Below are 26372 nucleotides of genomic sequence, written 5' to 3'. Positions count from 1 at the left end.
CCTCTCTGCTGAAATCATATTATCTAACACAGCAAGAACAGATTGGAGGTCAGAGTGTCTCTGGGGCTTTCAAAATTGACGTGAATTGAGACAGAGGGCGGGATCTCATGTCATTTCATGTCAGCATGTGTGTGTGTGTGTGTGTGTGTGTGTGTGTGTGTGTGTGTGTGTGTGTGTGTGTGTGTGTGTGTGTGTGTGTGTGTGTGTCTGTGTGTGTGTGTGTGTGAGGAGGACTTGACCTTCTAGCACAGTTTGTTCTGTCTTTTTCATCAGAACTTGAAAATGTCCTAATGAATTCTCCATCCTCTTTTTCTCTCTTTCTGTAGAACTGGTCGGGAATGAAGTGTCAGTTCAAGTTATTCCGGATGGCCATGGCGCTGGTTTGCAGTAAGTTTGAATAAAGATACCACATTCACCTCACTTCATTTTTTTTGTGTTTTTCAACAGAAGAGTTGTACTTTAAATCTGATTGTGAAACTATTCCATCACCAGAATTTAATCTCACAGCAAAGGTTCCTCGAAATATGATTTTGCTCCAGTCTTCCTCTTTACTTTTTTTATTTGGATCCCCATTAGCTGAAAAAACAGTAGCTGCTGTTTTTGCTGAGGACCATAAACTTTCTGGCAGTGCAGCTTCAGACCATGCAAAGTTCCCCCCTCTTCATTTTCTATGTGACACGAGAAAATCGCTTTGCAAGGCAGTGTGGGATTCCAGGCAACACAGGACTGAACGGCGACACACTTAAAGAGAGGGGTTGAAAGAGATTTACCAAAAAACTGTGGGTCAGAAAGTTTAGTCTTTGCTATGGAGGAGAAGATCATTATTGTTTCTTCTGGGATGCCATTTTTATATTTCTCTTGCCTGCAAGATACCAGATACAAACAAAAATGAAGTGCTGCTTGGCACAACGGCAAGTAAATTGTTGGAAAAAGTGGTGGGTTGCTTACTTACACAATGTTTGACAACGACTACTTGCCAGCTTGTGACATTTGACACGCCCGCAACAACGAGCGAGACATGGCAGAAGCGTTGCTGTGCGACTTGTTCGCTTCCAAAGGGTCTGCGCTGTGATGGGGCCTTGAAGACAGGACTATGATGTCTAGTGGGAACCTCCCCAGTTTTGTTTTATTTTAGATAATTTAGCTGGCTAGTGGGTCAGTCTTCTATCTCTGTCTCAACCACAAGACGTGTGACCCACATTGTTCGGTAGAGATGCGGCTTTGAGCCAGGAATTTCAGATCTTTACAGAATAAAAAAGTTGAAGAACATGAATAGTTTTTATCCTCCTTGCGCTTGCATGGATTGGAAATGTCATTGATGTAATTTACGTTAAAAGATCGTTAAAAGATAAACATTAAAACAATGTTTGCTGTAATCATTGCTCTTGTTCATACTGGCCAGTAAGAGATCCCGATTCGTAATGCGCGTCCAATGTAAGTGATATGGGTTGAAATCCACAGTCCTCACTTTGTGCAAAAATTAAAAGTTTTACAAAGTTTATCTGATGTTAGTATTAGGCTTCAGCAGTTTTAGTGTCTTCCTAAGTTACAGGAAACACTATCTGTGGGAGGGGGAGTTTTGTACTCCCCATCTTGTATAGTGTTCTCTTGTCATGGGCTCAGTGGCTCAATAGTTATCAGGAACTACGTACACACTTACACCTCCCTAATATTGTGTTTTTTTCCTTCCGTCTGCTCACAGTGAGTGTGGAGTTTGGTCGGGCGGTTTGGCTGCGGTTCTACCCTCCGGCCTTTCCTCCATGCCCCAATCCCAGTTTTGTGGCTCACCTGGGAGGCGTGGTGGTCGGTCTGACGCTGGGTGTGGTGGTCCTACAGAACTATGAGCAGCGACTCCAGGAGCAGTCCCTGTTTTGGATCTTCTTCTGTGTCTACACCTTGTTTGTGCTCTGCGCCGTCTTCTGGAACATCTTCGCCTACAGCTTGCTTGACGTGCGACTGCCCCCACCACCTTGACTTGCATATTAGAGGCAGATAAGACAGTGTATCCCCTTTATTCCTCCATTGATAGATGCCTGACCGCCTGGCTTGATGAGTCACCTCAGCGCTCATATTCTGAGCCTTGGCGTGGGGTGAGTCGCCTGACAGCCGCCCTCCTTCTACATCCAGCGCTTTGATGCAGGGACGCACCTGACGTGCAGCAGTCGGTCTGCCCACCATCTAACCATCATTCCCGCTCACCATGCAAGCTAACCTCCACCTGCTCTTTGTCTACATCTCTGTTGGACGTTTGTCTCAAGAGTATCAGCCAGTGAGATGTTTGTTGACAACACTGTGTTGACAAATGAGAAGCCTCGGATCTAACACTGCAGAAACACTCCTATCCACATAGCTTAACCTTCTCTGCCTCTTCCTCCTCAATCCAACGGTGCCTTCTCACGGAGACGTCAGCCTGATGAAAGTATTTCTGCACAGTTGCCTCTTGCGTAGGGTGACAGCTGTAAAACCCTGCAGTATAAACTCTTTTCAGACAGAGAAGTTCCTGAAAATCCTGTAATCTGCCTGCACCCTCATCATCAGTAAATGAAGAATAAGGTCATACGAGAATTTGGGCTTAGTTGGGGTTTTGTCATCATTACAAGCAGCTCATATGAACGAGAGGTTTAGATTAACCAGACAGCAGGATATAGAGAGAGCATGGAGTGTATAGGCTACGGCAACCATCAAAAGATATTATGAATTTACCTTTGAAGGAAAGTGTGGGTTACTATTCAACGTTGCCTTCAGTATGTGGCACTTCCCCAGAGAAGGATTAATTTGTGTTCAGTGCTATTTGAACCTCAGACTTGTTGTGTCTTTGACTTTTTGTGTGCGTAAGGAGTGCGACACTTGTACCGTTGTGTGTACAGATAAAAAAAGAAGCAGAAGTGCCATTCAGACTTTAAGCTTTCAAAAATGATGCCAAAACATTGCTACAAGCACTCGGGGGAGAGCACATCCCCTTGACAAGAATTGCTTTTGTGTAAGAAAAATGAATCTAATTTTGTCTGTAAGGAGCCATTTGAATGTTCATGATCCCAAAAGAATCTCCCACTGACACCATGGGGACAACCCAGAAACACAGTCAAATTCTGGTCATTTTGTCATCCCCTCTAGGCTTTTGCAGTGATTTTTGTGACAGGTGTTTATTTATTGATTGGCGAGGTGGTGAATTAAGGAAAGCGGGATTAGACTAATTCACTGATGAAAACATTCACAGATGGGGACATTCCTCATTACCAAACGTAGAAGAGCACACATGCCTGACCTCGACTACATCCGGGCAGGGGTCGTTTCACTCTCACATCAGGAGGCAGTGAAAGGAGTAAATCAATGCTCTCTCATTAGTTCCTGTCACAACTGAAATTGTTAATTGATTGCGAAAGAAAACGACCCCAGCCCTAAGCTGTGAGTTTGAAACTGTACTGTACTTTAACCTCATGTTACACTGGTAACTGCTTCGCACAAACATTAATATAATGTAATATACAGATTAATATTTTAACATGCATTTGCTGTTGATTTTTTTTTTTTACTTGGTGATATTGGTATGTTGTGTGAATTGTTTGGTGGGTCTGCATTGTGATATGTTAGCTATATCCTGTATGTATCCTATTTAAAAACTGGTTAAAGATGGCCTGGGATTGTACATAATAAGGGCTACGACAGAAAAGTGAGTGAGGGGTAAATCGCTGATAATATTTTAACATTGTGCATATTTTGTAGATTTGATATGTACATACTGGAGTACATTAAACAGTTTTATACAGAAACAACATGATTTCTGTGGACTTTTGCCCTCATTTATATTAGTTTCTCATTAATGTTCCTGTTTATCTGTGCATTGGTGAATCTGACTGTCCCTGCGTATACTACTTTTCATTTTTGCTGTTTAGAAATTAGAGGGAAAATGTGTGTGTTTGTCTTCTTTCTTGTGAATGCAAATGGCCACAGATGCCTGTGTATGTGAATGAAGGTTTTCAATCATTTAAATCCTGCCCAAAAACCTCATTGTGACCTTATTGCAGGTCGCACACATACCAGTTTCAATGTAATATTCAGGGACAGGAATTACCCCCCATTGTACAAAGAAAAGTGCACCCACCAAGCAGGTCTGCAGCCTTGAAACCATGAAATGTGGGAGCATACAAGAATCAGCTGTAATTCATTCAGAGAGGGGACCCCTTAAGCTGTCACTGAACGTCTTTCTGTCTAGCCGGTACAACCATATGGAGAGTAGCGGTTTTGAAGGCGTACAATGAAAAATTCATTAGGTGGCCAAGGAAGGCCACCCCAGTTGTGTTTCCCCTTCATAAATCTCCAATTTCAGAGGTAATCATTCACCTTGGTGAGAAAGGGAAGACAAGTGAAGCTGCAGGGAAGGAAAAATCTGTCTGAATGCATTAGTAGTGCCTCTGCATTTAAATGCTGCCTGCTGAGAGCAGCACTTGTTACAGTTTGGCCCTGATTTAATATGCATTTCACATCTTTTTAGGTACATGCAAGAAGTGGGACATAAGTTGACAGTTTATACTCTGATGAATGATTACCAATGCTACTAACTAGAGGATGGTGTGACAGTGGCATTGTTGGTGTATCCATTTTATCACCCTTTTCTGCCAGTGTGTGTGAGTGTTTTCTATGCGATGTATTGCACATGTGTCTGTGTATGTGCACATGAGTGGGATCAGTGTTCTCAGTAAGAATACAATTCTTTCTGCTTCTACTATTTTTTGACATCACAGGGATGTTGGTCAGTGTACATCAGACTGTTCCTTGGCTAATGCTCTAGGATTCACACAAAAATGATAACTAATAGACAATAATGACACTGCGTGGCCAAAAGTATGTGGACAACCAAGCAATGCCTATATGTGATTTTAAACATCTTATTCTAAAACTATGGGTACATATACAGTCTCCACTCTCCCTGGCTGCTCGCTCTGACGTTAGGATGTCCCTTTACCACATCAAAAGTACAAAAATGATTATGGACAGGGGTGTCTACATGTGATGTAATGATCATACGCATTCTTTCAAAAATCCCAGATTGGATACGTGCATCCATAACGCCGGAGCACGGGACCAGGTTTCTATTTCTGCAACGTTGTCTCCATCAAGTGGACAATGACGAGATAACAAGTTGCGAATGCATGTGCAAAGATGTCTCGCGAGGCCAGACAGCACGCCCACAGCTATGGGACTCACTGCCCACACTGTCCAGAGGTCTAGAACAGATAAATACCTGGAGAGAAATAACAGGGCATCCATCCTGCCAGAGAGATGAGTTAAGTTATCATTGCCATGGCCAGAGGTGTTAAATCATAAACACATCTCTCTGAAGCTCATCAAACATCCGGATAATTTCTAATTCATATCATTTACCTTAAACAGCTGATAAGAACCAATTATCATTGTCTTCATGTACAAAATTCAGTATACGGGGGAATGAAATTGCGTTTGTTCAGTGCTACTGTTTACACAATAAGAGCAATAGAATAAACAGAAAGAGAGCAAAGACAGTAAAGTGCAAGTACTATTAAGTTGAGCAAAGTCACATAAATGCGTAATATCGTATTTGTTTTACTCTGCCATGTGCACTTTATTTGAACATGTTTATCTGTATTGCTCTCACGTTTTGTTGCACCTCTGCACTTGAGATGCTTTTATGTCATGAAGTAACCTGTTATGAATGTTTGCTACATACTGAATGAATCCTGGGAGTGAAGTCCCACATAACAATACAACTTGAAGCCTTCAAGAAAATCCTTTTAAATCATTATAATATCATCATATAAACTCGCTGAAGAACTCACACTTGGACAGGTGGAAGATATTATGTCGATATCATGAAAACGGACGATCGTCTGCCTCCAAGGCTAGGGGCGTGTCTATGACATGACGTCTATTTTCTCTCGACTCGAGACTGCTGCGTCCGCTACAACTTCCTCCAGCTAAGCGCCATTTTCGGCGTTGTCACGGGACTACAGCATGCTGTTGTCAAACAGATAATAATACTAGAATTTCGCGTTGTAAGACCTCTTTTTGAGTATTCCTTAAAAATGGGACGAAAAAAGAAGAAGCAGATGAAGCCATGGTGCTGGTATCCTTTTAACTGGATGACGAAATACCGACGTAGAAATGCTAGCGGCTACACGTTAGCTTGACAAAAGCAAGGCCTAAGCTAGCACCTCTGTGGGGTTTATCGGATTGTAAGCTAACGTTAGCTTACCTATGTGGTCATTAGGGGCCAGCAAAGCGCTTTGATGATTTAATTTTATCCAGTCTATACTTAATATATGTAACACAGTTGGCGTCGAGTACATGTACGCAGAAGTAGATTGTGTTGAGTTAATGGCATTGCTAAGAGGAACTAGCGTTTACCAGTTACCTCCGTTCTGATGCTAGCTAACCTGTTAGCCATGCATTGACGAATCAGGGTAACATTTGTGATTCAAGCTTCCAAGGCTGATTAGTCTGAAACCTTGTTTTTCCAAGTTGTTGTGACCTTAAACGTTGCACTGCCCGGTCATTGATCGAAAATAGGGATTAAGACTAATAGCCTGAATTTAAGGCGTTGCATGGTGTATTATTGATGTTTTGCTCATGTTTCGCTCATAATCCATAACTCCTTACGCAAGGTACTGTAATCGAGACTTTGATGATGAAAAGATCCTCATTCAGCATCAGAAGGCAAAGCATTTTAAATGCCATATTTGCCACAAGAAGTTGTACACTGGACCAGGCTTGGCTATTCATTGCATGCAGGTGGGTTGATTTTCATTCTTCATTTATTTTAGTGTAGGTCCTGAGTGTCTTCGGTTCCATAGTTCCTGGACCGTTCTGGTCTAAAAAGGGATATATCCTTATGAAGTGGACAGCAATGAATGTACTGTGCTTGTTAGGACAGGATGCACTGGCTCACTTTGCATACGTTTCAGGTACACAAAGAGACGATTGACAGTGTACCAAATGCAATTCCTGGAAGAACAGACATCGAGCTGGAGATCTATGGTATGGAGGGGATTCCAGAGAAAGACATGCAGGAAAGAAGGCGGACGTTAGAACAGAAATCGCAAGGTTTGTACACTTCCATGTGCTCTTCTTACCGATTTGAGAACAAGTACAATGATTATCTCTGTGTACTAAATGCTAGATGGCTGAATGAAATGTTTTGTAGACCATGGGGACCACTCATCTTGATTAATTGTGTGTTTACATTAAAACCAACTGTTTCGTCCTTTGTGGAAGCCTGGGTTAATTTACATTCTGTTTAAATGTCATTGTTACCCTTTTAGTATGAGGTGTTATCTTTCTGATTTCAGAGAGTCAAAAGAAGAAGTCAAACAATCAGGACGACTCTGATGAGGACGATGATGATGATGATGAAGCAGGACCATCAGCACAGCAGGTTGCAGCTGTCCAGCCCCAGGCAGGCTACGCTGCTCCAATGGCCCAGCTTGGGATGCCTCCTGTGGCTGGTGCACCTGGGATGCACCCTGGAGGATATCAAGGCAAGGACCTCTTAGTAAACGGCAGAAGTTGGGAATCAACACTCACCCAACTTGACACAAAAAAAAAAACCCTCATAAGTTCACTTTGAGTTAGACTCCAGTGAATTCACATTGACCTTGTGATCTTAAAGACCTGATGCTCTTTCCAAACACAAAGCTGAAGAATGTTTGCTTGCTTTAACAGGCACTCCTAAAGAACTTAAAAATGAGTAACTTTATGGCAGGACTTCATTTAAGTGTCTTGACTGTATCTGTAAAGAAGCAGGATGAGAGTTGCATTGATACCTTTTCATATAGGATATTATGAGGATTGGATCTCTGCAGCAAGGCTGTTCATGTTTTTTGCTCAGCTTCCTAGATGTGTAGCTGCATGTTTGGAGTGATGCAATGTTGAGTTGTTGGTTAACAGAAATGCCCCTCTGACTCGTTGTTACAGGAATGCCTCCTATTATGCCGGGCGTTCCTCCCATGATGCACGGCATGCCTCCTGCCATGCATGGGATGCCACCAGGGTAAGAGCTCTCTCATTTACAATGGGTTTAATAATACCTTTTCAAATTCAGTGCTATTTTGTGATTGATTTTCTATTCATCTGCACTGATCATATACCCACACAATTATTATTATTAAACATTATTATATTATTTTATTTGTGTTTGGGGTATAAATTAGATGTGATTTTATTATAGTTGCAGTTTAATCTCTGCACACCTGAACGTGTGTCGCAGAAAAGTGCAACTTGAAAAGAACGCAGTGTCTCACTTATGCTGAAATATTTATGATTACAAGGTTTCGTCCTGTCCGACCTTCATCAGGTATATGGGCAACACATCACTTCTGTATGTATTGACCACTGAGCTCTCTACCATCTTAACATTGATTGTGATTTAAAGTCACAAAATCAAACGTTGTAATCTAATAGGTATTTCAGCAGTAAGCGAGACAGTGTGCAGGAGTTCTTCTCATTGTATTACAGTTACAGCAACATCAAATCATCATTATATTATTGGTCTTATTGCCTTTTGCAGCATGATGCCAATGGGTGGGATGATGCCTCCCATGATGCCAGGGATGCCTGGTATACCCCCCGGTGAGTTGTGGTTGTTAGATGGGTTACAAGAGACATTTAAAATCCATTCCAAATGTTAAATTGACTGAGTAATAGTTTGTCAGTGTTATAATGTTGATATGTGTCCAACAATATTGTCTATGAAATGTATGATTTCTATCAAATTGTGACCTAAGAAAAATGTGGACACACCACTGAAAGCTTACAGATGTATGCCCATCTAGCTCAGACAACTATTAATTCGATTTTTAGATAATAACCATAGCTCAAAAAGTACAAAATTGTTGGGCACAGCAGGTGTAGCTGAATATATTACATTTCTTTGTCTGTTAAATGAATAATTTCAGAATGATATTACGCATTACGGACCAGTCTTGAGAAACAGCCACTGCTCTTTAAAATTCTTGCGCCTTCTGTGCACTTTGTATGTTTTCAATGCAATGGTGTGAGGAAGGTTATTTGACCTGTTTGGTTGATTGTTTAGGAATGCCACCTCACATGGCTCCAAGGCCAGGGATGCCCCATATGGCCCCAGCCCCCGCAGTAGGAGTGATTCCCAGTCGACCGGCAGCGCCAGTGGCCCAGCCCGCTGTCACCAAACCTCTCTTTCCCAGTGCGGCACAGGTGGGCGCCATGCAGCCCCCAGCAACACACACTCTCACACACACACACACACACACTGACTTTTCAAGAGTTTATGTAGGCTGTCCCCTTAGATAATATCTACACTTTATGTTATTAAACCTTCCGTATTGTTCTTTATAAACAGCACTCTGGGTTATTATATACATATATAATTATATGTAAATATTTATTTCCCATCACTTTTGATTTCTGTTCCGTTTCCTCATTTGTTTTTTATTGTCAGCTGTTCCTCTTTTTCTGTCCTTCTCACCCCCATTTCATTTTTTAAAATCAGTGTCACTGTTATGTAGTACATTTAGTTCTCATAATTGAATTTGGATAGATTATGTGGACATGTTACATGCCAATGCTGTGATCTCCTTTCCATCATGCTGCAGATGGGCTCTGGTGTTCATAGCAGCACAGCAGCCGTTTCCTCTCCACCTGCAGACCTTCAGTCTGTCTCCTCCCAGCCTCCCTTTCCTAACACGCCACAAGTACGCTCACAGACAGCTCTTTGACTGGGACTGTGGCAGCTGCATGTTGCTTATTTATTAACTGCCTGTAAATTAAGTTGTAAACTAGGCTGATTACTAACAGTATTTGCCTTGAAAGCCTACTTGTGCATCAAAATGAGCACGTTGGCCATAATGTTGTCGGAGGAGAATTATCCCCGACATTAACTGACATACTTTTTTGTCTGTGAGCTTTATTGCCGTGCATGTGCTTTAATTAACACAGAACGAGGCATAACAACGCATTTACATGGATTTTATTTTGCACCATCCACCCCTCCCTAACCTCTGAAGCATGAATTCTGCAGTAACTACTCATCATTCTGTGATTATTCCACAATCTGAAGTCTAAATGTCCGTTGATTATTTATACTTGTATCTCAGGAGTCGTGTTTCATCTAATATTCTGGATACAAAGGATTTGAAGTAAATGTGTGTAACTGTAAAGCTTAAATTAAAAAGACTTAACTGATTTATTGGGATAATGTAATTCACAAGTCAAATTAATATATAAATTCCACATTGTGGAAGTAGAAATCCAACACTATTTCACTAGATTCAGAGTGACCAAATCATGAATGAAAACACAACTTGTGTTAAGTGTTTTTAAAAAGAAACCACCCTAAAGCGAATGTTGGGGGTTTATATTTCACAAAGTATTTTCTCTGAAAGGTATAATCCATTGACTCTTTTGTATCTTAAGAAAGCAGCATTTTGGACTTATTTTTTACTTGTCAGTTACCTGTATTATGTCTTTGCACAGGCCCAGCAGAGCACTTCAGGAGCTGCAGCTTCAAACTCCCACAGTACAGCCGCCTCCTCCGACCCTCCCAAAGCAACATTCCCTGCCTACACCCAGCCCTCTGTCTCTTCTTCCTCTTCTACTTCTTCTTCTAACCCCTCTAGCAGCACTGTGGCCAAACCCCCAGCCACAGTGGCCACTAAGCCTGCCACCCTCACCACCACGAGTGCAACTAGTAAGTTGATCCACCCTGATGAGGATATCTCACTGGTAAGTTGCTTGAGCTTTCTATTTTGCCCTTTTCACAGTAAGTAATGACTGGTACATAATAGTACATTTAGTGGTGAATGGGTTGGTGCAGTATTTGACTATCAGTCTGGCTCTGAGTAGCAATATCATGAAATTAGATATTTATGGAATATCCACTGAGTGTGAAATTGAGCTTTTATATTGTATATCCTTACTCTTACTTAGTAGTTTCTCTTTTGTGGTTATGTTGAAGGATGATTCTGAACTTGAATATCCTCAGTGTGAAATCAGGGCACGCCAACATTGGTACCCAATTTCCCCTCATTTTTTGTGAGTGTTTATCTTTGTACTGTAAGGGGCATAATAGTGTTTCTTTAGTCTGAATGATTGCTTTGTGTGTTGTCCCTGCCAACAGGAAGAGATGAAGGCCCAGTTGCCCCGCTACCAGCGTCTTATACCCAGGCCAGGTCAGGCCCATGCGGCTGCTCTCCCGGTGGCGGCTGTGGGCAGCATAATGCCTCCACAGCAAGGCATACCACCACAGCAGCCTGGCATGAGGCATCCCATGCATGGTAAGAAAATCAGTCAATTAAATACCCATCAGATGTTCTTTTCTGGGTTTGTGAATTATATGTACGTCACTTTATTATCACTAGCTTTCCCAAACTTTTTAAAACCGTGGCCCTTTTTGTATAGAATATCTTTTTACGGCGTGTAAAGCCATTAGCCAAGCAGCTTTTAGTATACAGTCGAGCTGAGATGCATCAGCATTTCTTTGAGCTTTTTTAAAAAAGACAAATATTTCCATGGCTTTCTCAGACATTGACTCTTTCTTAATGCTTTGTTCCTGGTGAACTCACACGCCAGACGCATGTTGCATGCCATATTAGCTGTGGCTATATTTAAATAAACTGCATGTTTATTCCTTGATATGTTTGAGATTGTGGCGTGAAAGGTAGTCCATGTAAACATTGCTTCCTTTTTTAATGTGATTGAATGTTATTTTAAAAAATGCACAATAAAAAAAGTGGAAATGATTAAATCTCAGAGCACACTTGGCCCCTCCTTAAGCCACCCCTGACTTTAGGAATGATGTTTCCAAGTTGTCTTGTACTCTCGCATGCTCAAGCTAAAGCTGTTGGGTGTTACGTTGCTCTTCAATTACTTGATATTAAATACAAAATGATGCATTGCAATAAATGTATATAGGCTGCAGTGACACCAGCTGTTGAATCTGTTAACACGTTCTGCTCTCCCTGTGTTCTCTCTGCAGGTCAGTATGGTGCTCCTCCTCAGGGCATGCCAAGCTACATGCCTGCAGGGATGCCTCAATATGGGCAGGGTCCTCCTATGGTGCCCCCTTACCAGGGAGGCCCTCCCATGGGCATGAGGCCGCCCGTCATGTCTCCGGCTGGACGCTACTGAAGCAGCTAAGCAGCCACCACATTAGGTTTGAGGTTAACACCTTTCTCTCATCCTTGTGCTTTTTCAAACCTAGCTGCAAACAAAGAGCAGTAAGACCAGTGGTGGTGAAGACAAACATTATTTGTTAGAACACGTGGACGTTTAATGTAACATCTTTATTGGAGAACAGCCAAACACCACATAAGTTCCTGAAAGCTATTGTTGTTATTTGATTACATGTGAGGATATTTCTTTTGTTCCCATAGGTTTCACTCAGGTTAATAGAAGTGAAGTGTGTTAAAATGATTCATATTTCTTTTGAAGCTGCTGGAGTTACATGAACGTACCAACCCCTTACAAAGGCAAGTTTCTCTTGTAAACATATGATTAATTTTATTTTGTTTATTTTGTTTTGGTAGATTGATTGAGACCCTCACAGCATGCTTAGGTGCTGTTGGACTTGCGTCCCCAACCTTGGTTGGTGAGGGTCTCAGTGATGAAGATGATTCCAACTTAGTAGTGTTAAAAATCCTGATCAGTCTCTAGCTTTATTCTTATTTCAGGTTTGTTTTTAATATTTCCCGGTCAAAAGGGTACCTGTATGCATCCTTTGTAATGTTTTATGAATCTGTTGTAATAAAATTCATCTTGAAATCCAATGCTGGTTTGTCCTGACGTACGTGGAGGTGAGTCATGAAGGTTTGTACTGGTGTTGTATTTCTAGACATCTTATGGCTCTGTTTAACTACAGGATTTCATCAGGTATTTAAAAACCAAGTTTGCCATCATCTATTTTGTGTGGAGTCCACCTTACATATAAATAAAAGGCTGGATATTAAAGTACAACATAAAATGCTTCAGTTCAGAAACGGAATAAAGATTTAGTGTGCTCAAATCTTTTGTACCACCAGCCCAAAACTAAGATGTTGGCCAACTTCTGGTTCCAAATACTGCATGTTACCTCATGATAATGATGGAAATAACTGCAGATTAAATTATGATACTTGTAGTACACTTACAAAGCAATGACAAAAACAAAATTTCATTCCTGATTCATTAACTTTTTTTTGTTTGTTTGCACATACCAGTACTGAAACATGCATGAAATCTATAATAAAATGTCACATCTCAAAGTCATGTCCCCATAATCCACTACAGGGGGCAAGCAAAACTCAAACCCAGCAATACAGTAGCTCTGTGTCTAATTTCAGTTTTGTGAAGCTCAGTTTTTAGTGTTTTTTTTTTTGTATTGAGAAGTTGATGAAGGCCTTACTTACACTCGCACAAGGTTGGTGATTTATCTATTAGATAATTTTAGTGGTTACAAAGTTCATTGGATAATCGCTGTGGGAATCAGATGCAGACAAGAACTGCTAAATGGTAAATAACTGTTTTGTAGTTGTGATTTACAGTAGCAGTTCCCCGAGTTGCTAGTGCATCCTTTCTGCAAAAAGTATGTATTGTAGAAGAAAGAACACCTCGCCAGCCCAGACGGATACCTAACAATATATTCAAGCTACGGCACAAGACTGACAGTAAATCAACATTTGTTCGCTAGATTGGTGTTTGCTGCATTGCTAACTTGTATTGCTGGGTGGTTTTGTGTTTTGTCCATCCTTTCTATTCAAAATGTTTTACGTTATCTTCAGCCAGTGTCGTCTGCAATGATCCTGTGTCGGAGATTTCTGTACAGAAAGCTATCTCTGAGAGAATGATTGTTCATGCGAAGATGTAGACAGCAGGTCTGTAGTGCACACATGGATCAAAAACATGGCGGTGCAAGAAGTACTTAGGTATTTAGTGTGGCACAAGTTTTTTTTTTCTCGTTTTTTTTCTCCTCTGCCCATATCACTTACTGCTTTGTATTTGTTTTTGTTGTCTGTAGCCCATCCATATCAGCCTTAAAACCCACTCAGCTGGCATGACAGGTCAGTTAAACCCAGTAAGTACCCGATGTGTATTATAGTGTGGGTCTGTCCTGTACAACTGGATGCTAGGTCTTCTATTGTATGTATTGTATTAAAGTATGTCTTCAAGATAATTGAATCTTACATTGGTGTTGTGTTAAAGAGAAGAGCCTGGAGTGACATGTTTATTCAATTTTGGTCATTAAGGGGTACAAAGACTGTAAGGCATTGGAATGTAAATATTGACTTTTTATGGTTTTGTTGGGTATGAAATGGACTAACATGGTAAGTAGCCAGCAATGGCTTTAAAGATTGTGTGTTTATCGGGGTCCTTTTATGTAAAAGGCTCAGTTCAGACTCACTTTTCTCTAGTGGTATCCTGCACAGTGGTTCCTAACCTTCCATAAAGTTGAGACTTGCGAAAGAGATTTAAAAAATAAAGAAAATTGTCAAAATTAAAGTCGCAGAGGCTGCGATACCCTCACTTTAACTTCAGAGTGTTGGTCAAGCTTGAAAAACATTGGATCCTACATTTCCCACAATGCAACTCAAAAGGGTCTTTCATTAGAGCCTGGTAATAAACACCCATGTCTTTCAGACTCCACACCCCAAGTTTATTACACAGGCTTCCTGTAAAAAATATGAAGTCTAATTTGAGATGATTTTCTCAGACTTAAGAGCCACTAAGGGCAACACACAAGTGTTTTGAGTAGTAGTAGTCCTCGTGATGAGAAACCGATGTTAACGAGTGCCGCTACTTGTGACCAAAGATTGTGTGAAAGTGTGAAAAATAATTTTTCTTAACCCTTTAATCACCTTTCAGATTGTTGATGGGATCCCGACTGCTGATCTAGCAGATGGTTTTGGTTTTATTAGCTGAGGTTTTAGGATTCTGTCTTTGGTCCGAATAATTCATAGAACAAAACATCCAAAAGGACCATTGTTTTTGTAAAGTGATGTTGCAGTAGAATTTTTTTAAGATGTAATTTTTTTCCCCCCAATGCAGTGAGCACCCCAAACAAACATTTCCCTCAATTGTTTGTAACAGATATCTCAAAACCTGGACTCATAAAACCCAAACTACCAGCTCGGCTGGACACCACTAGAGATAAGATGGGAAATAGTTAACTGAATTTGGATGAACTGGAAAAGTATTGGCAACAGCATGTACTAAGTATCAAAAGTATTCACTATGCATTTTCACTATTTACCACTAGTATGTAAGGAAAATGTGACAGTAATGAAGGTTCAAATGTATAAAACTTTAGATAAATGCTCTATGTAAGTCTCTTTCACTGACACTTTTTCCTTTTAAGTAACATTTTTCAACCCTCTTGTTTAAGTCGTGTATTTACATTGAAACAAACTGTCCTATAGAGAACAATTGTTCAGAAAGTAGCTGAACATTTGTCAGTCATGTTCTTTTTTTTTTTTTTTGTTCTTCTTTCAATAAAATAATTACATTATTTTACTGCCACTTGTTTTTCTTCAATTACTAATTCAAACTTGAAGTCAAATGCACTATTCTGAAGCTCGAACACGTTCAGGTGCTTGGTGCGTGTGAGTGTTCAAGAACCAGTGCACCACCTAGTGCCATGTGGGGGATATTATGGACCCTTCAAACAGATCCACATCTGTCGAGACGCTGCTCCCCGTGCTGTAAAGGCAGAGACACCCTGTGGTGTTATTAGACCCAGTGTATAATACTGGACGTCACTCATTAAGTGTTCATGAAGTAAAAAGACACTTATAAAACAAAGATACTCCTGTGAAAGAAGTTAACAATAAAAAATAATGGAGAAACATTTCATAACTAATTTATTAAATTACAATTTGATTATTTCGGTATATATGGATAAGAATATTTCCTAGTATTGTTTTATTTAATATTTGCAGTAATCGCGTGAGCTTTACATGTTTTCAATTGAAATGATTACGACAGCCATTAGATGCATGCATTGTAAAAGGTACTGAAATGGAAACTTCCTCTGGTGGGCTGTTTGTGTTCATTTCCAGGAATTAGTCATGTTTGGTTAGAAGCATCAGCGAGGGCAGACGTGCTTTACTAAGTTGCACAAGTAGTTTGAGATCTCAAACATTTTGCTTTCAATTAATTTAAAGCCCACCAAGCATTGTTAACACAGCTTAGAGAATGCGCTCAAGGACACCGGCAAACAAAAGTTTAGCTGATGGATAAAAGTGATTAAATGCTTTTTCTAGAGACGACCCCCGAGCTGCAGCCTCTCAAACTGTAGCAGTAAACTAAAACCACCTGTCAATTGTGGTTTCCTGCTGGACGAGTAAATAACAACTGGTTGTGCATCACATGAAGCTGCTGGAGGTCTTTTACCCAGATACATGGACCACAGAGCAAACCGCCTGATAAGATAACATTGCCTTCCTCTTTAAAAGAGCAAGTGAGAACTGAGTCTAGACTCTTCTGGTGTGTTTACAGATGAATAATGTTCATGCTTCTGCAGGTTTGCGCCTCCAACTTGTGTGCAATTTAAGACATTTACTTTCTGTTTCTTATTCTGCGCTCAAATTGTTCTACAGCCCTGCAACAGTCAATACCTTACTGCGTCATTTCTTTTTTCTCATGTCTTGACGAGGGACGGGTGGCAAAATGTCTTAAAGAATAAAACAGTAAATCCTGCTGACTCTGATGTCCAGTAATCAGAGTTGTTCCAAGTCAAGTCTCCCAGAAAAACGTCTCGCGTCTAGAACAAGTCACAAATCTTGGAAAACAAATTGCAAGTCAAGATGGAAGTCTTTATGTCTCTTTGCTGACCATTAAAATGGCAGCACATTTTATTGTTTTCCTTTCAAAACTGCTTGTCTGTGTCAAGTTGAGACTCAGATGTTTTTGCTGTCAAGTCTTTGGGCAGTCAAGCTTGAAGTTCACATTTTTGTCAATTAAGTTGGACTAAAGTCTCAGGTGTGCAGCTCCTGTCTTTTGCATTCAGTCAGCAGGCCTTTTTATTTAAAGACTTGACAGTCAGTCCACTGATGCAAATTAGCATCAGAAAGCAGACGCATCCTGTTCATTTCATCATTTCCTCTGGGACATGCAAAAATATTCTGTCTGTGGAAAGACATTAAAGACAATGAATGCAAATTAAAAAAAAAAAAAGGAACTTAACAGTCGGGTCAGACTGCCTAAAACAAAAGAACCTGGATATTTAGAGACCTCAGTGCACATGTTTGTTGTTACTGTGCTGCTGATCCTTCTTAATGTGATCCTAAACTTTCTGTCTCAGCTGTGTCGCCACATGTTTTTGTACATTCATTTACCATATGGCCTTAGAAGGAGCTGATCCATCATGGTGCTGGTTAGTGGGCGCTTCCTCTTGTGTTTTTCGTCTTGAGGTTTTAAGGTGGAGCTTCATGGAGTTCCTCTTGGTTTCATTTACAGCTAACCAGACTTTTGACATCCAGTCTTGGGCGCTTGTGTCTGTGCTGTCATGGTTTACATCACCGACTTCCCTCAGGAACTTAATTAGTGTCTTCTGACGGCATTAAAGATGACTGGGATCGAGTACCTGGCCTGTGTGTGGACCCTGTTTCTCACACAGACCGGATGTGGTGAGTTCAGTTCATTTGACTCCTTCTTTTCAGTTTGAATTGTAGAGCAAAAAGAGTAAGTATGAGCATTTCTGAGGGAAGTCAATGGGAGTCAATTTCTTATACAGCGGGTGGACAATGTTTGGCTGTTTTTTTTAGTCTGTTTTGGTATGTTGGATTATAATCTCATATACACTACTCACAAAAATCTTGGGATATTCGACTTTCGGGTGAAATTTATGGAAAAATGTAAAAAGTTCACGCTACAGTGATATTATATCATGAAAGTAGGGCATTTAAGTAGAAGCATGCAATGGCAATTTCTTCATCTCATTCCTCATTTCTGCTCAATGTGAATCGACTTCATGTGAAAGCTGAATATCCCTAACTTTTTGTGAGTAGTGCACATTAAAATGGTTAAATAGGATTTCAACTTTTTACTTATATTTTTTGATAATAGTGTGTTTGAAATGTTGTCACAAAGTACACATACGCATGTATGTACCTGGGGCCAATAGCTGCAGAATGTTTCTAAAATATTAGCTTTTATTTTGAAACTAAAAATGGATGTATTCTAACACTTTTTTTATTTTTTATTTTTATTCTATTTTATGAAGTATACAGTGACATCCAGTTCTTGGAGAGGCATGAGGGGGAGTCTGTAGTTCTTCCCTGTGTGGTCGAGCAGAGAAACCCCCCTCCCTACGGTGTGTACCTGCGGCGCAGCTGGCTGCATCCCAGTGAAGTGCTGTTCATGTACACCGAGAGCGAGTGCAGCCTGGGCAACGATGACGACAGGAACCGCACCAGTGTCAGCGGAGACCCGAGCAGCCACGCTGTGAATGTGACCATCTCTCGGCTGAGGTCCGGTGACACAGACCGCTACTACTGCGAGTTTCATGTGGCGAAGCCTTCCTCCGAAGACGAACGAGTGCGTGCAAAGACTGAGTTCTTCCTCCTTGTTAGTGCCGGTGAGTTGTAGTTTTTTTTGTTTGTTTGTTTGTTTGTTTGTTTGTTTTCACTTCATCCAAGGCAACCACAAAACACCATTTGCAGAGTGGGTTTGATGCTCCCGCTGAGCACCGCTTGTCTAATAAGGCACACTTTATAAAGGGTTGTAAATTATAATGCTTGTTAATGCGTGAGGCCTTGCAGCCAGAGGGGAAGGGGTCGAAATGCAAATTGAGGCAGCAAACTAAAGATTGAAAGTATATTTTGCTGGAGGAGGATATGCACCAGCAAGAGGGATTTTCTCACAACCCAAAAGTTCCCCTTATTAATGCCGTTAATAATACAGAGTGTCGTTGATTAAGTGATTCACGAACACTATCACAAACCCTATCTAAACGATGCCTTATTAATACTGGTACCATGAAATTAAGTCTTATTTTTCTTCGTGGTGTGACGGTCATCGCGGTCTCTCAGCACTTCCTGAAACGTCCTGAAAGCTCTGATCATCTGATCTTGAAATCCAAGCTGCTCGTCTTTCCTTATTTCCAACACATTCAGCATTTCGCCCATGATGACTCACTCCGGTCATTGTGTATGTGTGTGTGTGTGTGTGTGTGTGTGTGTATTTAAGCATTGCCAAGTGTCAGAATAGCCCGGCCATGAATTACCTCGTATTATTATTACACAATGCTGGTTCCAGATCTGAAAATACAACCCCACCACCACAAACAAGTAAAAACTGTTTGCTTTTCCTTGAATGCAACAATATACAGTACAGTAAATATTAATATACACCCCAAATGTCCATATACTTTACCCCAAATATCAAGTTTCCTTCAGCACCTTGAATATGCTTTCAAGGGGAGATGATTTTATTTTCACATGATGTGAATTTATGTTTTAGGATGCACTGAAGCTCCTGAAAAGTATATTGTTATTGCCTTCATATATTTTTGCATTCAGTTAGAGATGGGATTTGGAGATTTGCTTACACTAAAAAAAAAAGTCCTGAAGTGAGAGAGCATCCTGAACACGGCTGCTGTTCTCCAAATGATCTCACGGTGTCCTTCAGAGCAAACGTGCCACAGGTTTTATTCTAAGCTTCACTCCCTCTCCCCTCTGGAGATGCCCCTGGCTCGGTGGGCATAGGGTTGGTAGAGACGTGTGCTGGGGGCTCGGCCGTGCTCCCCTGCCTCCCCCCGCACGGTGAGGCCTTGGCCGTGGAAGGGGTGAGTCTGAAGCGGCAGAAGGACCATGCACCTGTGGAGGTGTTGTACCACTCAAAGCGTCACCACGACAGCAGCCCTCCCTCCTCCTCCTCCTCCTCCTCCCAGTTCCCTGTTCAGAAGGTCCAGTTGTCCTCGGCGCCCGGCCCCGGCGGCATCACCTACAACCTCACCCTGCAGCAGCTGCAGCCAGACGACAGCGGCCTGTACAGCTGCCAGCTGCTCCTGCGTGGCAGGCCCGACAGCACCGCCCGTCTAGGGAGACAAGTGTTCTTTGTTTCTGTACAAGGTGGGTCACGTCACAGCTGGACTAGATCGCCAGGCTACTAACTAACTAACCAACCAACGTTTTTTTTTTTTCTCAGTCTCTTGGAAATGAAAATACCTTCTTTCTTTTCATACTGTTGTTCTGCTGTTGCGCCCTTTTGTGCTGTTGTTTCAGTGTCTGTCAGCTACTGATGATATCAACACCAATGGCAATAATTAACTTGATGTTCGTATTTGTCAGGTGAACTGTCCTGCAGTATTGTTGTTGTTGGTTGTTTCTTTTTTTAAATATTGATTTGAACTGAGTAACTTCATGTTTCAGGTCTGAGATTCTCTGAAACTTATGCAAAAGGGCTTTCTATCACTTGTGTCGGTTTCACAATGTCAATGTTCCTTTATTTTCTTTACTGGCAAGTCTGTGGGTGTGTGCACAACTGATAACACCAAACAAAAATAGACCTAAAAAACGGATGTACATTTTTTTTTCATACTTACATTGTATGTTTGTAAGAATTGTTATTAGTTAGTTATTCTACTGATATTTATCTACATGTACAGTATGTCGTGCAAGAACATGAAAGAGTGACTATAAAGCGGGGGGGGTTGTTGTGGAAGTGGCAGACTGTGCGTGTGATGCAGGCATGTTGGTGATGAATCCATATTAGAAAATAATTATAGGCTTTAAAATATTTTAGTTAGGCTAATAATAAATAATAATAAAACACTGAAAAGTGCAGTCCCACTATGGCTGACGTGTCAGGCAAAGCTGGGCAGCCCTGCAAACTGTTAATTCACAACGTTATTGTCATCAAATTCCATGAAAAGACCAAAAGCAACAATGCATTTATCTCACTATCAAGTATTGTTTGTGTCGCTAAAGTCTGATGTAGTTACAGACCACCGCCTCCACTGTTGCACCGGATGACATGTTCCTTCAACAATCAATGAGGGCACTGTAGTTTGTTCTTTTGTTTCTGAGCAAATCCCACATACACCATCCTGCTGCTGTAAATACTCACTAGCACACCAAATGTGTATTAATCTGCAGCTGAAAATAGTCCCCAACAAATATGATATTGACTTTACTAATTATTTAGCCTGAAAAATGAAACTTCTATATTGTGGCCCGTTTTTAAGGATTACATCTTTATTTGCACCACTTTTGACTATAAAATATGTATGTATAATTGAGGAGGTTGACTCATAGATTATTTAAAATAGATTATTGAAATTCTACAGAGTTTCGTGATAATAATTAACCAATCAGCCCACAGATCAGTCTGTCTATTCATGAACAGTTTTGAGTATTGTAAATCTTCATGTTACACAGAAGCCTGGTCATCCCACAATGACTGATTTCCCCTCAAAATAATAATATATTGTAACTGCAGCCTAGAACTAGGAGGGACGTTTGGCTCAGTGGTTTCTGCAATTCCACTGAACTTGTTAAGCTGTCTTACAAGCATATACAGCTTTTATTTTCAAGTGTTGTTTTTATCTCACAGCATTTTATGAATGCCCATTTAAGTGTCGGAGAGGGGAGCGCAGTGCAGCGAGGAAGCTGAACGGTGTCAGTGTGGTTTCTCGGTGTGTGCTGTGGCCAGTGTTTGAGTCCTGCAGCAGCAGTGAATTAATTTCAACATTTCTCTCTCTGCTTCCTCACAGGAGGCCAGTGTGGCTGCTCCAACTACTCTACTCTGCTGTACGCTTTGTCCTCAGCTGTGGCCGTCCTCCTCCTCTTCCTCGGATTTGTGGTGATTTATCAAGTGAGTGGACTTGTGTGTGTGGCGTATGTGCTCTGACACTACACGAGAAGGGGAAAAATAAAACTCATGTATTACTGTGAACACACCTGCCTGTAGAGAGCATGTCAGATAGTTCCTCTGCAGCTCACCACAAAACCACACTAGTTTCACAAGTTGTTGCTGTCAGTTGTCAGCAGGCTTATCTTAAAATTCGATGTGGAAGGCAGCGTAACGTATGTTCTACTTTTTAAGTTTAGTTTTAACAAGTTTATGCTAGTGATTAGCTACTTTTTTCTTTCAAGTAATAGTAAAACATGTCATTGTAAGAACTTGGCTAGGACTTCCTGTCACAGATGCTGCCTCAAGAGAAAATGACAAACTCTGATTTTGACACAGGAAATCGAGAGCTTGTTAACTCTGTTTGTTCCCCTCACTGATTTGTTTCCCTCTTGTCTCGGTGACTGTCAGGGCAAAGCACGCCGCAGAGTCAAGTCACACCCTCAGTCCCCCATCTACGAGGAGATGACGGGGGTGCAGCCTGTCAGTCGAAAACTGGCCTCTCGCCATCTGGAGGAAATGGAGTGTTCCGAGTACAGGAACTGCCACGTGAAGAAGTCCTGTCCTGAAAACCATTATGAAAGCCCCAGCGGGGCCCTCTTCCCCAGGGGCGAGTCTCAGAAATGAAATATTAGACCTTCTCACCAGCATCATGAACAACTTATCAACTCAGCGGCCTTAAACTCACTGGACTCCAATCCGCAGTTACTTCAACAGAGTTTAAGATTCTCCTCAAACTGTTTTTTATCTCATGTATATTGGACTGTTGATAGTTTGAAACAGAGTGTTTGTATTTTGGTATTTCTTTAAGAACTTGTAAATGTTGGCTGCCTCTGGATATGGATAAAAATGAATGAAGAATAAAAGGTCCCCTGTGGAGTTTTTTGTAAACTAACCAAAGTTTACATTCACTGTTTCTCACCAAAACGCACTGTGTATCCTTGAGGTCAAACAGGTTGACTGCATTTCCTTCCTTGTGACACTTTTGCAGAAGAAGAATTTGAAACCTACAGTCCATTGTTTAGATCCATGCTTGCTTTAAATACCTGACAAATCAAAGTACTTCATCATATTAATCCTAAAATCTTAGAAATCCAATATTTCCATTAAGCAGTCCTGCTTATTGACTTCATACAAGCAGCGAAACGAAAAGGAAGACAGATTTATGTCATCTCAGTGTATATAATGTCATATCGCCCACGCCCTCTAATGTACTGTGTGTTAAATATTGTCTTTTGCCTGTCTACTGTGCTCCTTTTCAGCATGCATAATAATAATAATAATAAATTACTTTAAAATCATTCTGAATCATTGGTGAACCATTAACAAAAGAAAGGGACAAGACGACCATTTAACAGCCAAGAAAATTTGTAATTTATTAATATATAGTCCGAAAGAAGCTCCATAATCCATGGAAACATTTTTTTCCGGTGCATGTCCTTAACAATCACATTCTATGAGGAGAAAAAAGAACAACATTAAAAGCCACAACTTTGTATTTCAGTTACAGACATTTTTCCTTAATGTTTTTTTTTTTTCAAAGTAAAGAGAAAGGCAAAGGCAAAGTACCCCCCCACCCCCCCACCCCCACCCGTCCTCCCCTTAAAAAACAGACAGCCTTAAAAGTCATGGGCTTTTTTTTTTCAGTACAACCCACAGTGCTTTAGCAGAAGGATAAGCGCTCATTGGTTAAGATTACACAGCATGGCGACGCAATGTAAAGTGTTGCTAAAACATTAGATGACGATGATGGTAAGTGGAGGAAATTTGAGCAAGAGACAAAACAAGAACAACCCTACATCAAACCCTGAACCCCAGAGTCTGAGTCGACAAACGCCCGCAGTACAGCAGCTGGGTTTGGACTCTTCCCTCCCACTTGTGCATAGATCATGATCCTTTAAAAACCAGCTTTATTCCTCACACTTCAATCTGCCTCTGAAAACCATCTGTTACATGTTAAGAAATCTCTCAACTATTGAATACCTGTCGCAGGAACAGACGTGTTAACAGACAGGAGAGATGATTAAAGATCAAACAAACAAAAATAAAACTTCTTGCACGATGCTCCTGAACTACAGGATGGAAACTTGAAGTCAAAACATACAAATGCATTTTCTGTCACTGTCTTTCTGACAATCAAACCATTGATCATTGTTTAAATGTAAAGCAATTTCTACTTAGATTTCACATGTAAAGCACACTTTTTTCAAAGTTGATTCTCAGTCTTATTTGGTAAATATATAACTTGCTACAAACTTTTTGTTGTTGTTGTTTTAAAGAAACAATGGTACTCTATATTCTGTTAAACACATAACCTTCAGTGCTTGCTTGGAGTTTAATTGTTTCCACTTGCTTGTTTTTTTTCTTCCCACGCAAACATTAAACCTAGAAATGATGGAGTTGGTATCTGGAACCCTGGCCTTCCTGAGACAAAATCCACATCTTTTTTTTTTTGTTTTTGTTTTTTTTGAGTGTGCAAGATAGTGAGCAAACTGCGTCGCTTACAGGAAACATAAAAACACAACTCAACACATACAGAGATAGTCTGTCGACACTGAAAGAGAAATTAAAAATTGAAATATGACACAACACTGATCAATCCCAGAGTTCTTAAAGTAGCATAAATCTTCATTTTGCAAGATTTTCATGTCCATATTTGATGGAAGATGAAATTTGTCCTTTATTTATTTTATTTTTTTTTACAACATTCCTGTTATAAATTTCTATCCTATTTCTTGAACTTCAGACAAATGAAATGCTTGTAAACGACAGGTGGCTTTTGCAAAAAAAACAAAACAAAACAGAAAAGATAGGCACCTCTGAAATGAGTCTTGTAACAAACTCACGTCCCACACTTTATCCCTTTCCATTTCTCCATGAAGTTAACATCGGGATTACTAGTCCTTCTACAGCTATCTATGGCCACAGTTCTTTGTTTTTTGTCCCCCTTTTATTTTTTTGGTTTATTTTTTTGTACTTTTTTCATTTTTAAATTTTTTTTCCTCAATTTTTTGTATTATTGGAACAAAATGGTGCAATACTCAATGATAATCCTTGTATCGGATTATTCCACAATAAAAGCCACTATAAGGTAGATAAACTTTTTACAGATAGAATGAAAAAAAATCCATTAAGTCCTTGAGTAAACATGTACACATGAATTGTCACCATCTCCCCTCCGTACTTAGACTCGTTTATCTACGATTAGCTGAGTGAGGGGTAGAAGACACTCAGTGCAACGTTAGAAGATAATAACAATGTCTATCAGAATAGTTTTTGACAGAACAACAACAACAACAAAAACAAAAAAAAAAGATAAAAACAAACACAAAATATAACATACTGAGTGGAACATAACAGCAGGCCATGTGCCCGGTACACACAGTTTCTTGCGCACACATTCATACAAACATCTGACTTTCAAGCACACATCTAAGATGACTTTTGCATTTTTTTTTTCCACAGATTTTGTATTTGTAACTTAATGCAATACATGTTTAATATTCTCTAAAAGCCCCTAAGTGTACCTGTCAGATGGAGAGAACAAAAAAAGAATTACTGACTTCACATTACGTTATTGGCGCTCCATGATTCAAGTATTTTGTGTTCAATATTTTGTTTTGTTTTGATATGTTTGTGATTTCTTTTTTTTTCTTATCAACTGGTTGGGCTGGGCTTTTAGACAAGCTAATTAACAAACAAATACACATATGTACAGTACAAGCACTTCAAAGTACTGTAATATGTCATCAAAACCAGAACGTGCATATCCAGCTCCACATGAGAAAGACGTCGCTTTCAATCAATCAAGTATCAGTTTACACCCGACCCGAATTCTTTCCTTCGTATCACTTATTTGCGGGGAAAATACATATTGCTCATTTTCATTTGTATTAAACAAAGACCTTTCAAACAAAAATGAAAAGTTTCAGAGGTTACGATCCAAGAAGTGTGAAGAGGTGATACCACACACCATACTCACAGTATATATATTTATATATATGTGTGTGTGTGTGTGTGTGTGTAGTGTATACATATATACTGTTATCTAGAACAGAGCTGTAGAGAGGAGAGCCTCTCGATGCTGGTGCAGCATGGGAAACCCCCTTCACTGTCAGGGTTCTCCAGTTAGTACAGGATGCTGGGAGGTCCTCGGCTATTGGGTCTGTCTGAGCTTGGATCAAGGCAGTTACAGAAACAGGCAATAGTGATTTTTGCTTGTGTGCTGCAGGACTGCAAGTCCTGAAAGGTAGCCTTTTCCCGTTTTCTTGTTAAATTTTTTTTTTTTTTGTAATTTTTAAAAACTTTTTATTTAAAATGTTTTTAAGACTTTGTACCTCTTGAAATGTGCCCCCCTCCCCCTCCTGCTGATGCAGAGTGAGGAGAGTGAGGCTGATACAGTGGGCCCAAGCCATCTGGGTCTGTGGAAATGTACAGTTCAGTGGACCCGCTTTGAGCAGGACACAAACATAAAAACGAGATAAATACAGCATCCACAAAAAAGGCACCCCGGCCACCAGTCTACTCCTTTAGATGGTGGT

At 40.4% G+C, this 26372-nt stretch overlaps 3 protein-coding genes across 8 annotated transcripts in view; all 3 read left to right on the top strand.

Moving 5' to 3' along the window:
• Positions 1–1974, top strand: part of rhbdl3 (rhomboid, veinlet-like 3 (Drosophila)) — a 53939-nt gene extending 51965 nt beyond the window's left edge. For all 3 annotated transcript variants that reach the window (XM_070923683.1, XM_070923701.1, XM_070923693.1), the window contains exons 8-9: positions 327–387; positions 1703–1974. In XM_070923683.1, the coding sequence (XP_070779784.1) occupies positions 327–387; positions 1703–1974 (333 nt within the window). The remainder of the gene's footprint in view (positions 1–326; positions 388–1702) is intronic.
• Positions 1975–5967: 3993 nt separating this feature from the next.
• znf207b (zinc finger protein 207, b) lies at positions 5968–12773 on the top strand. Of its 4 annotated transcripts, none has more exons than XM_070916058.1 (11): positions 5968–6100; positions 6639–6765; positions 6939–7077; positions 7323–7502; positions 7951–8023; positions 8540–8601; positions 9065–9204; positions 9603–9701; positions 10483–10731; positions 11126–11282; positions 11984–12773. In XM_070916058.1, exons 1-11 carry the CDS (start codon positions 6060–6062, stop codon positions 12133–12135), a joined length of 1419 nt encoding a protein of 472 aa, XP_070772159.1. In that variant the 5' UTR covers positions 5968–6059; the 3' UTR covers positions 12136–12773. The 4 variants fall into 4 exon arrangements, with proteins under 4 accessions (XP_070772159.1, XP_070772151.1, XP_070772177.1 ...); XM_070916050.1 differs by having other exon boundaries at positions 7951–8025; positions 8503–8601; XM_070916076.1 differs by lacking the exon at positions 9603–9701 and having other exon boundaries at positions 7951–8025; positions 8503–8601.
• Positions 12774–17477: 4704 nt separating this feature from the next.
• On the top strand, positions 17478–23116 carry cd7al (cd7 antigen-like). The gene is made up of 5 exons (XM_070923148.1): positions 17478–17606; positions 18203–18556; positions 19662–20051; positions 21695–21795; positions 22243–23116. The coding sequence occupies exons 1-5, from the start codon at positions 17546–17548 to the stop codon at positions 22456–22458; spliced, it is 1122 nt and encodes a 373-aa protein (XP_070779249.1). The 5' UTR covers positions 17478–17545; the 3' UTR covers positions 22459–23116.
• The last annotated feature ends 3256 nt before the right edge of the window (positions 23117–26372 follow it).

The sequence above is a fragment of the Enoplosus armatus genome, chromosome 2 (genome assembly GCF_043641665.1).
Source record: "Enoplosus armatus isolate fEnoArm2 chromosome 2, fEnoArm2.hap1, whole genome shotgun sequence".
In the NCBI taxonomy this organism is placed as follows: domain Eukaryota; kingdom Metazoa; phylum Chordata; class Actinopteri; order Centrarchiformes; family Enoplosidae; genus Enoplosus; species Enoplosus armatus.
The sequence above is the reverse complement of the archived record's forward strand: the minus strand, read 5'-3'. Positions and strand labels throughout refer to the sequence as shown.

Excerpts from the sequence above, each read along its gene's own strand:
- znf207b (XM_070916050.1), top strand. The coding sequence starts at position 6,060 with ATGGGACGAAAAAAGAAGAAGCAGATGAAGCCATGGTGCTG. Across the intron at positions 6,766-6,938 it reads TGGCTATTCATTGCATGCAG|GTACACAAAGAGACGATTGA; the intron begins GTGGGTTGATTT and ends CATACGTTTCAG. Across the intron at positions 9,702-10,482 it reads CCTTTCCTAACACGCCACAA|GCCCAGCAGAGCACTTCAGG; the intron begins GTACGCTCACAG and ends GTCTTTGCACAG.
- cd7al (XM_070923148.1), top strand. The coding sequence starts at position 17,546 with ATGACTGGGATCGAGTACCTGGCCTGTGTGTGGACCCTGTTTCTCACA. Across the intron at positions 17,607-18,202 it reads TCTCACACAGACCGGATGTG|TATACAGTGACATCCAGTTC; the intron begins GTGAGTTCAGTT and ends TATTTTATGAAG. Across the intron at positions 18,557-19,661 it reads CTTCCTCCTTGTTAGTGCCG|ATGCCCCTGGCTCGGTGGGC; the intron begins GTGAGTTGTAGT and ends TCCCCTCTGGAG.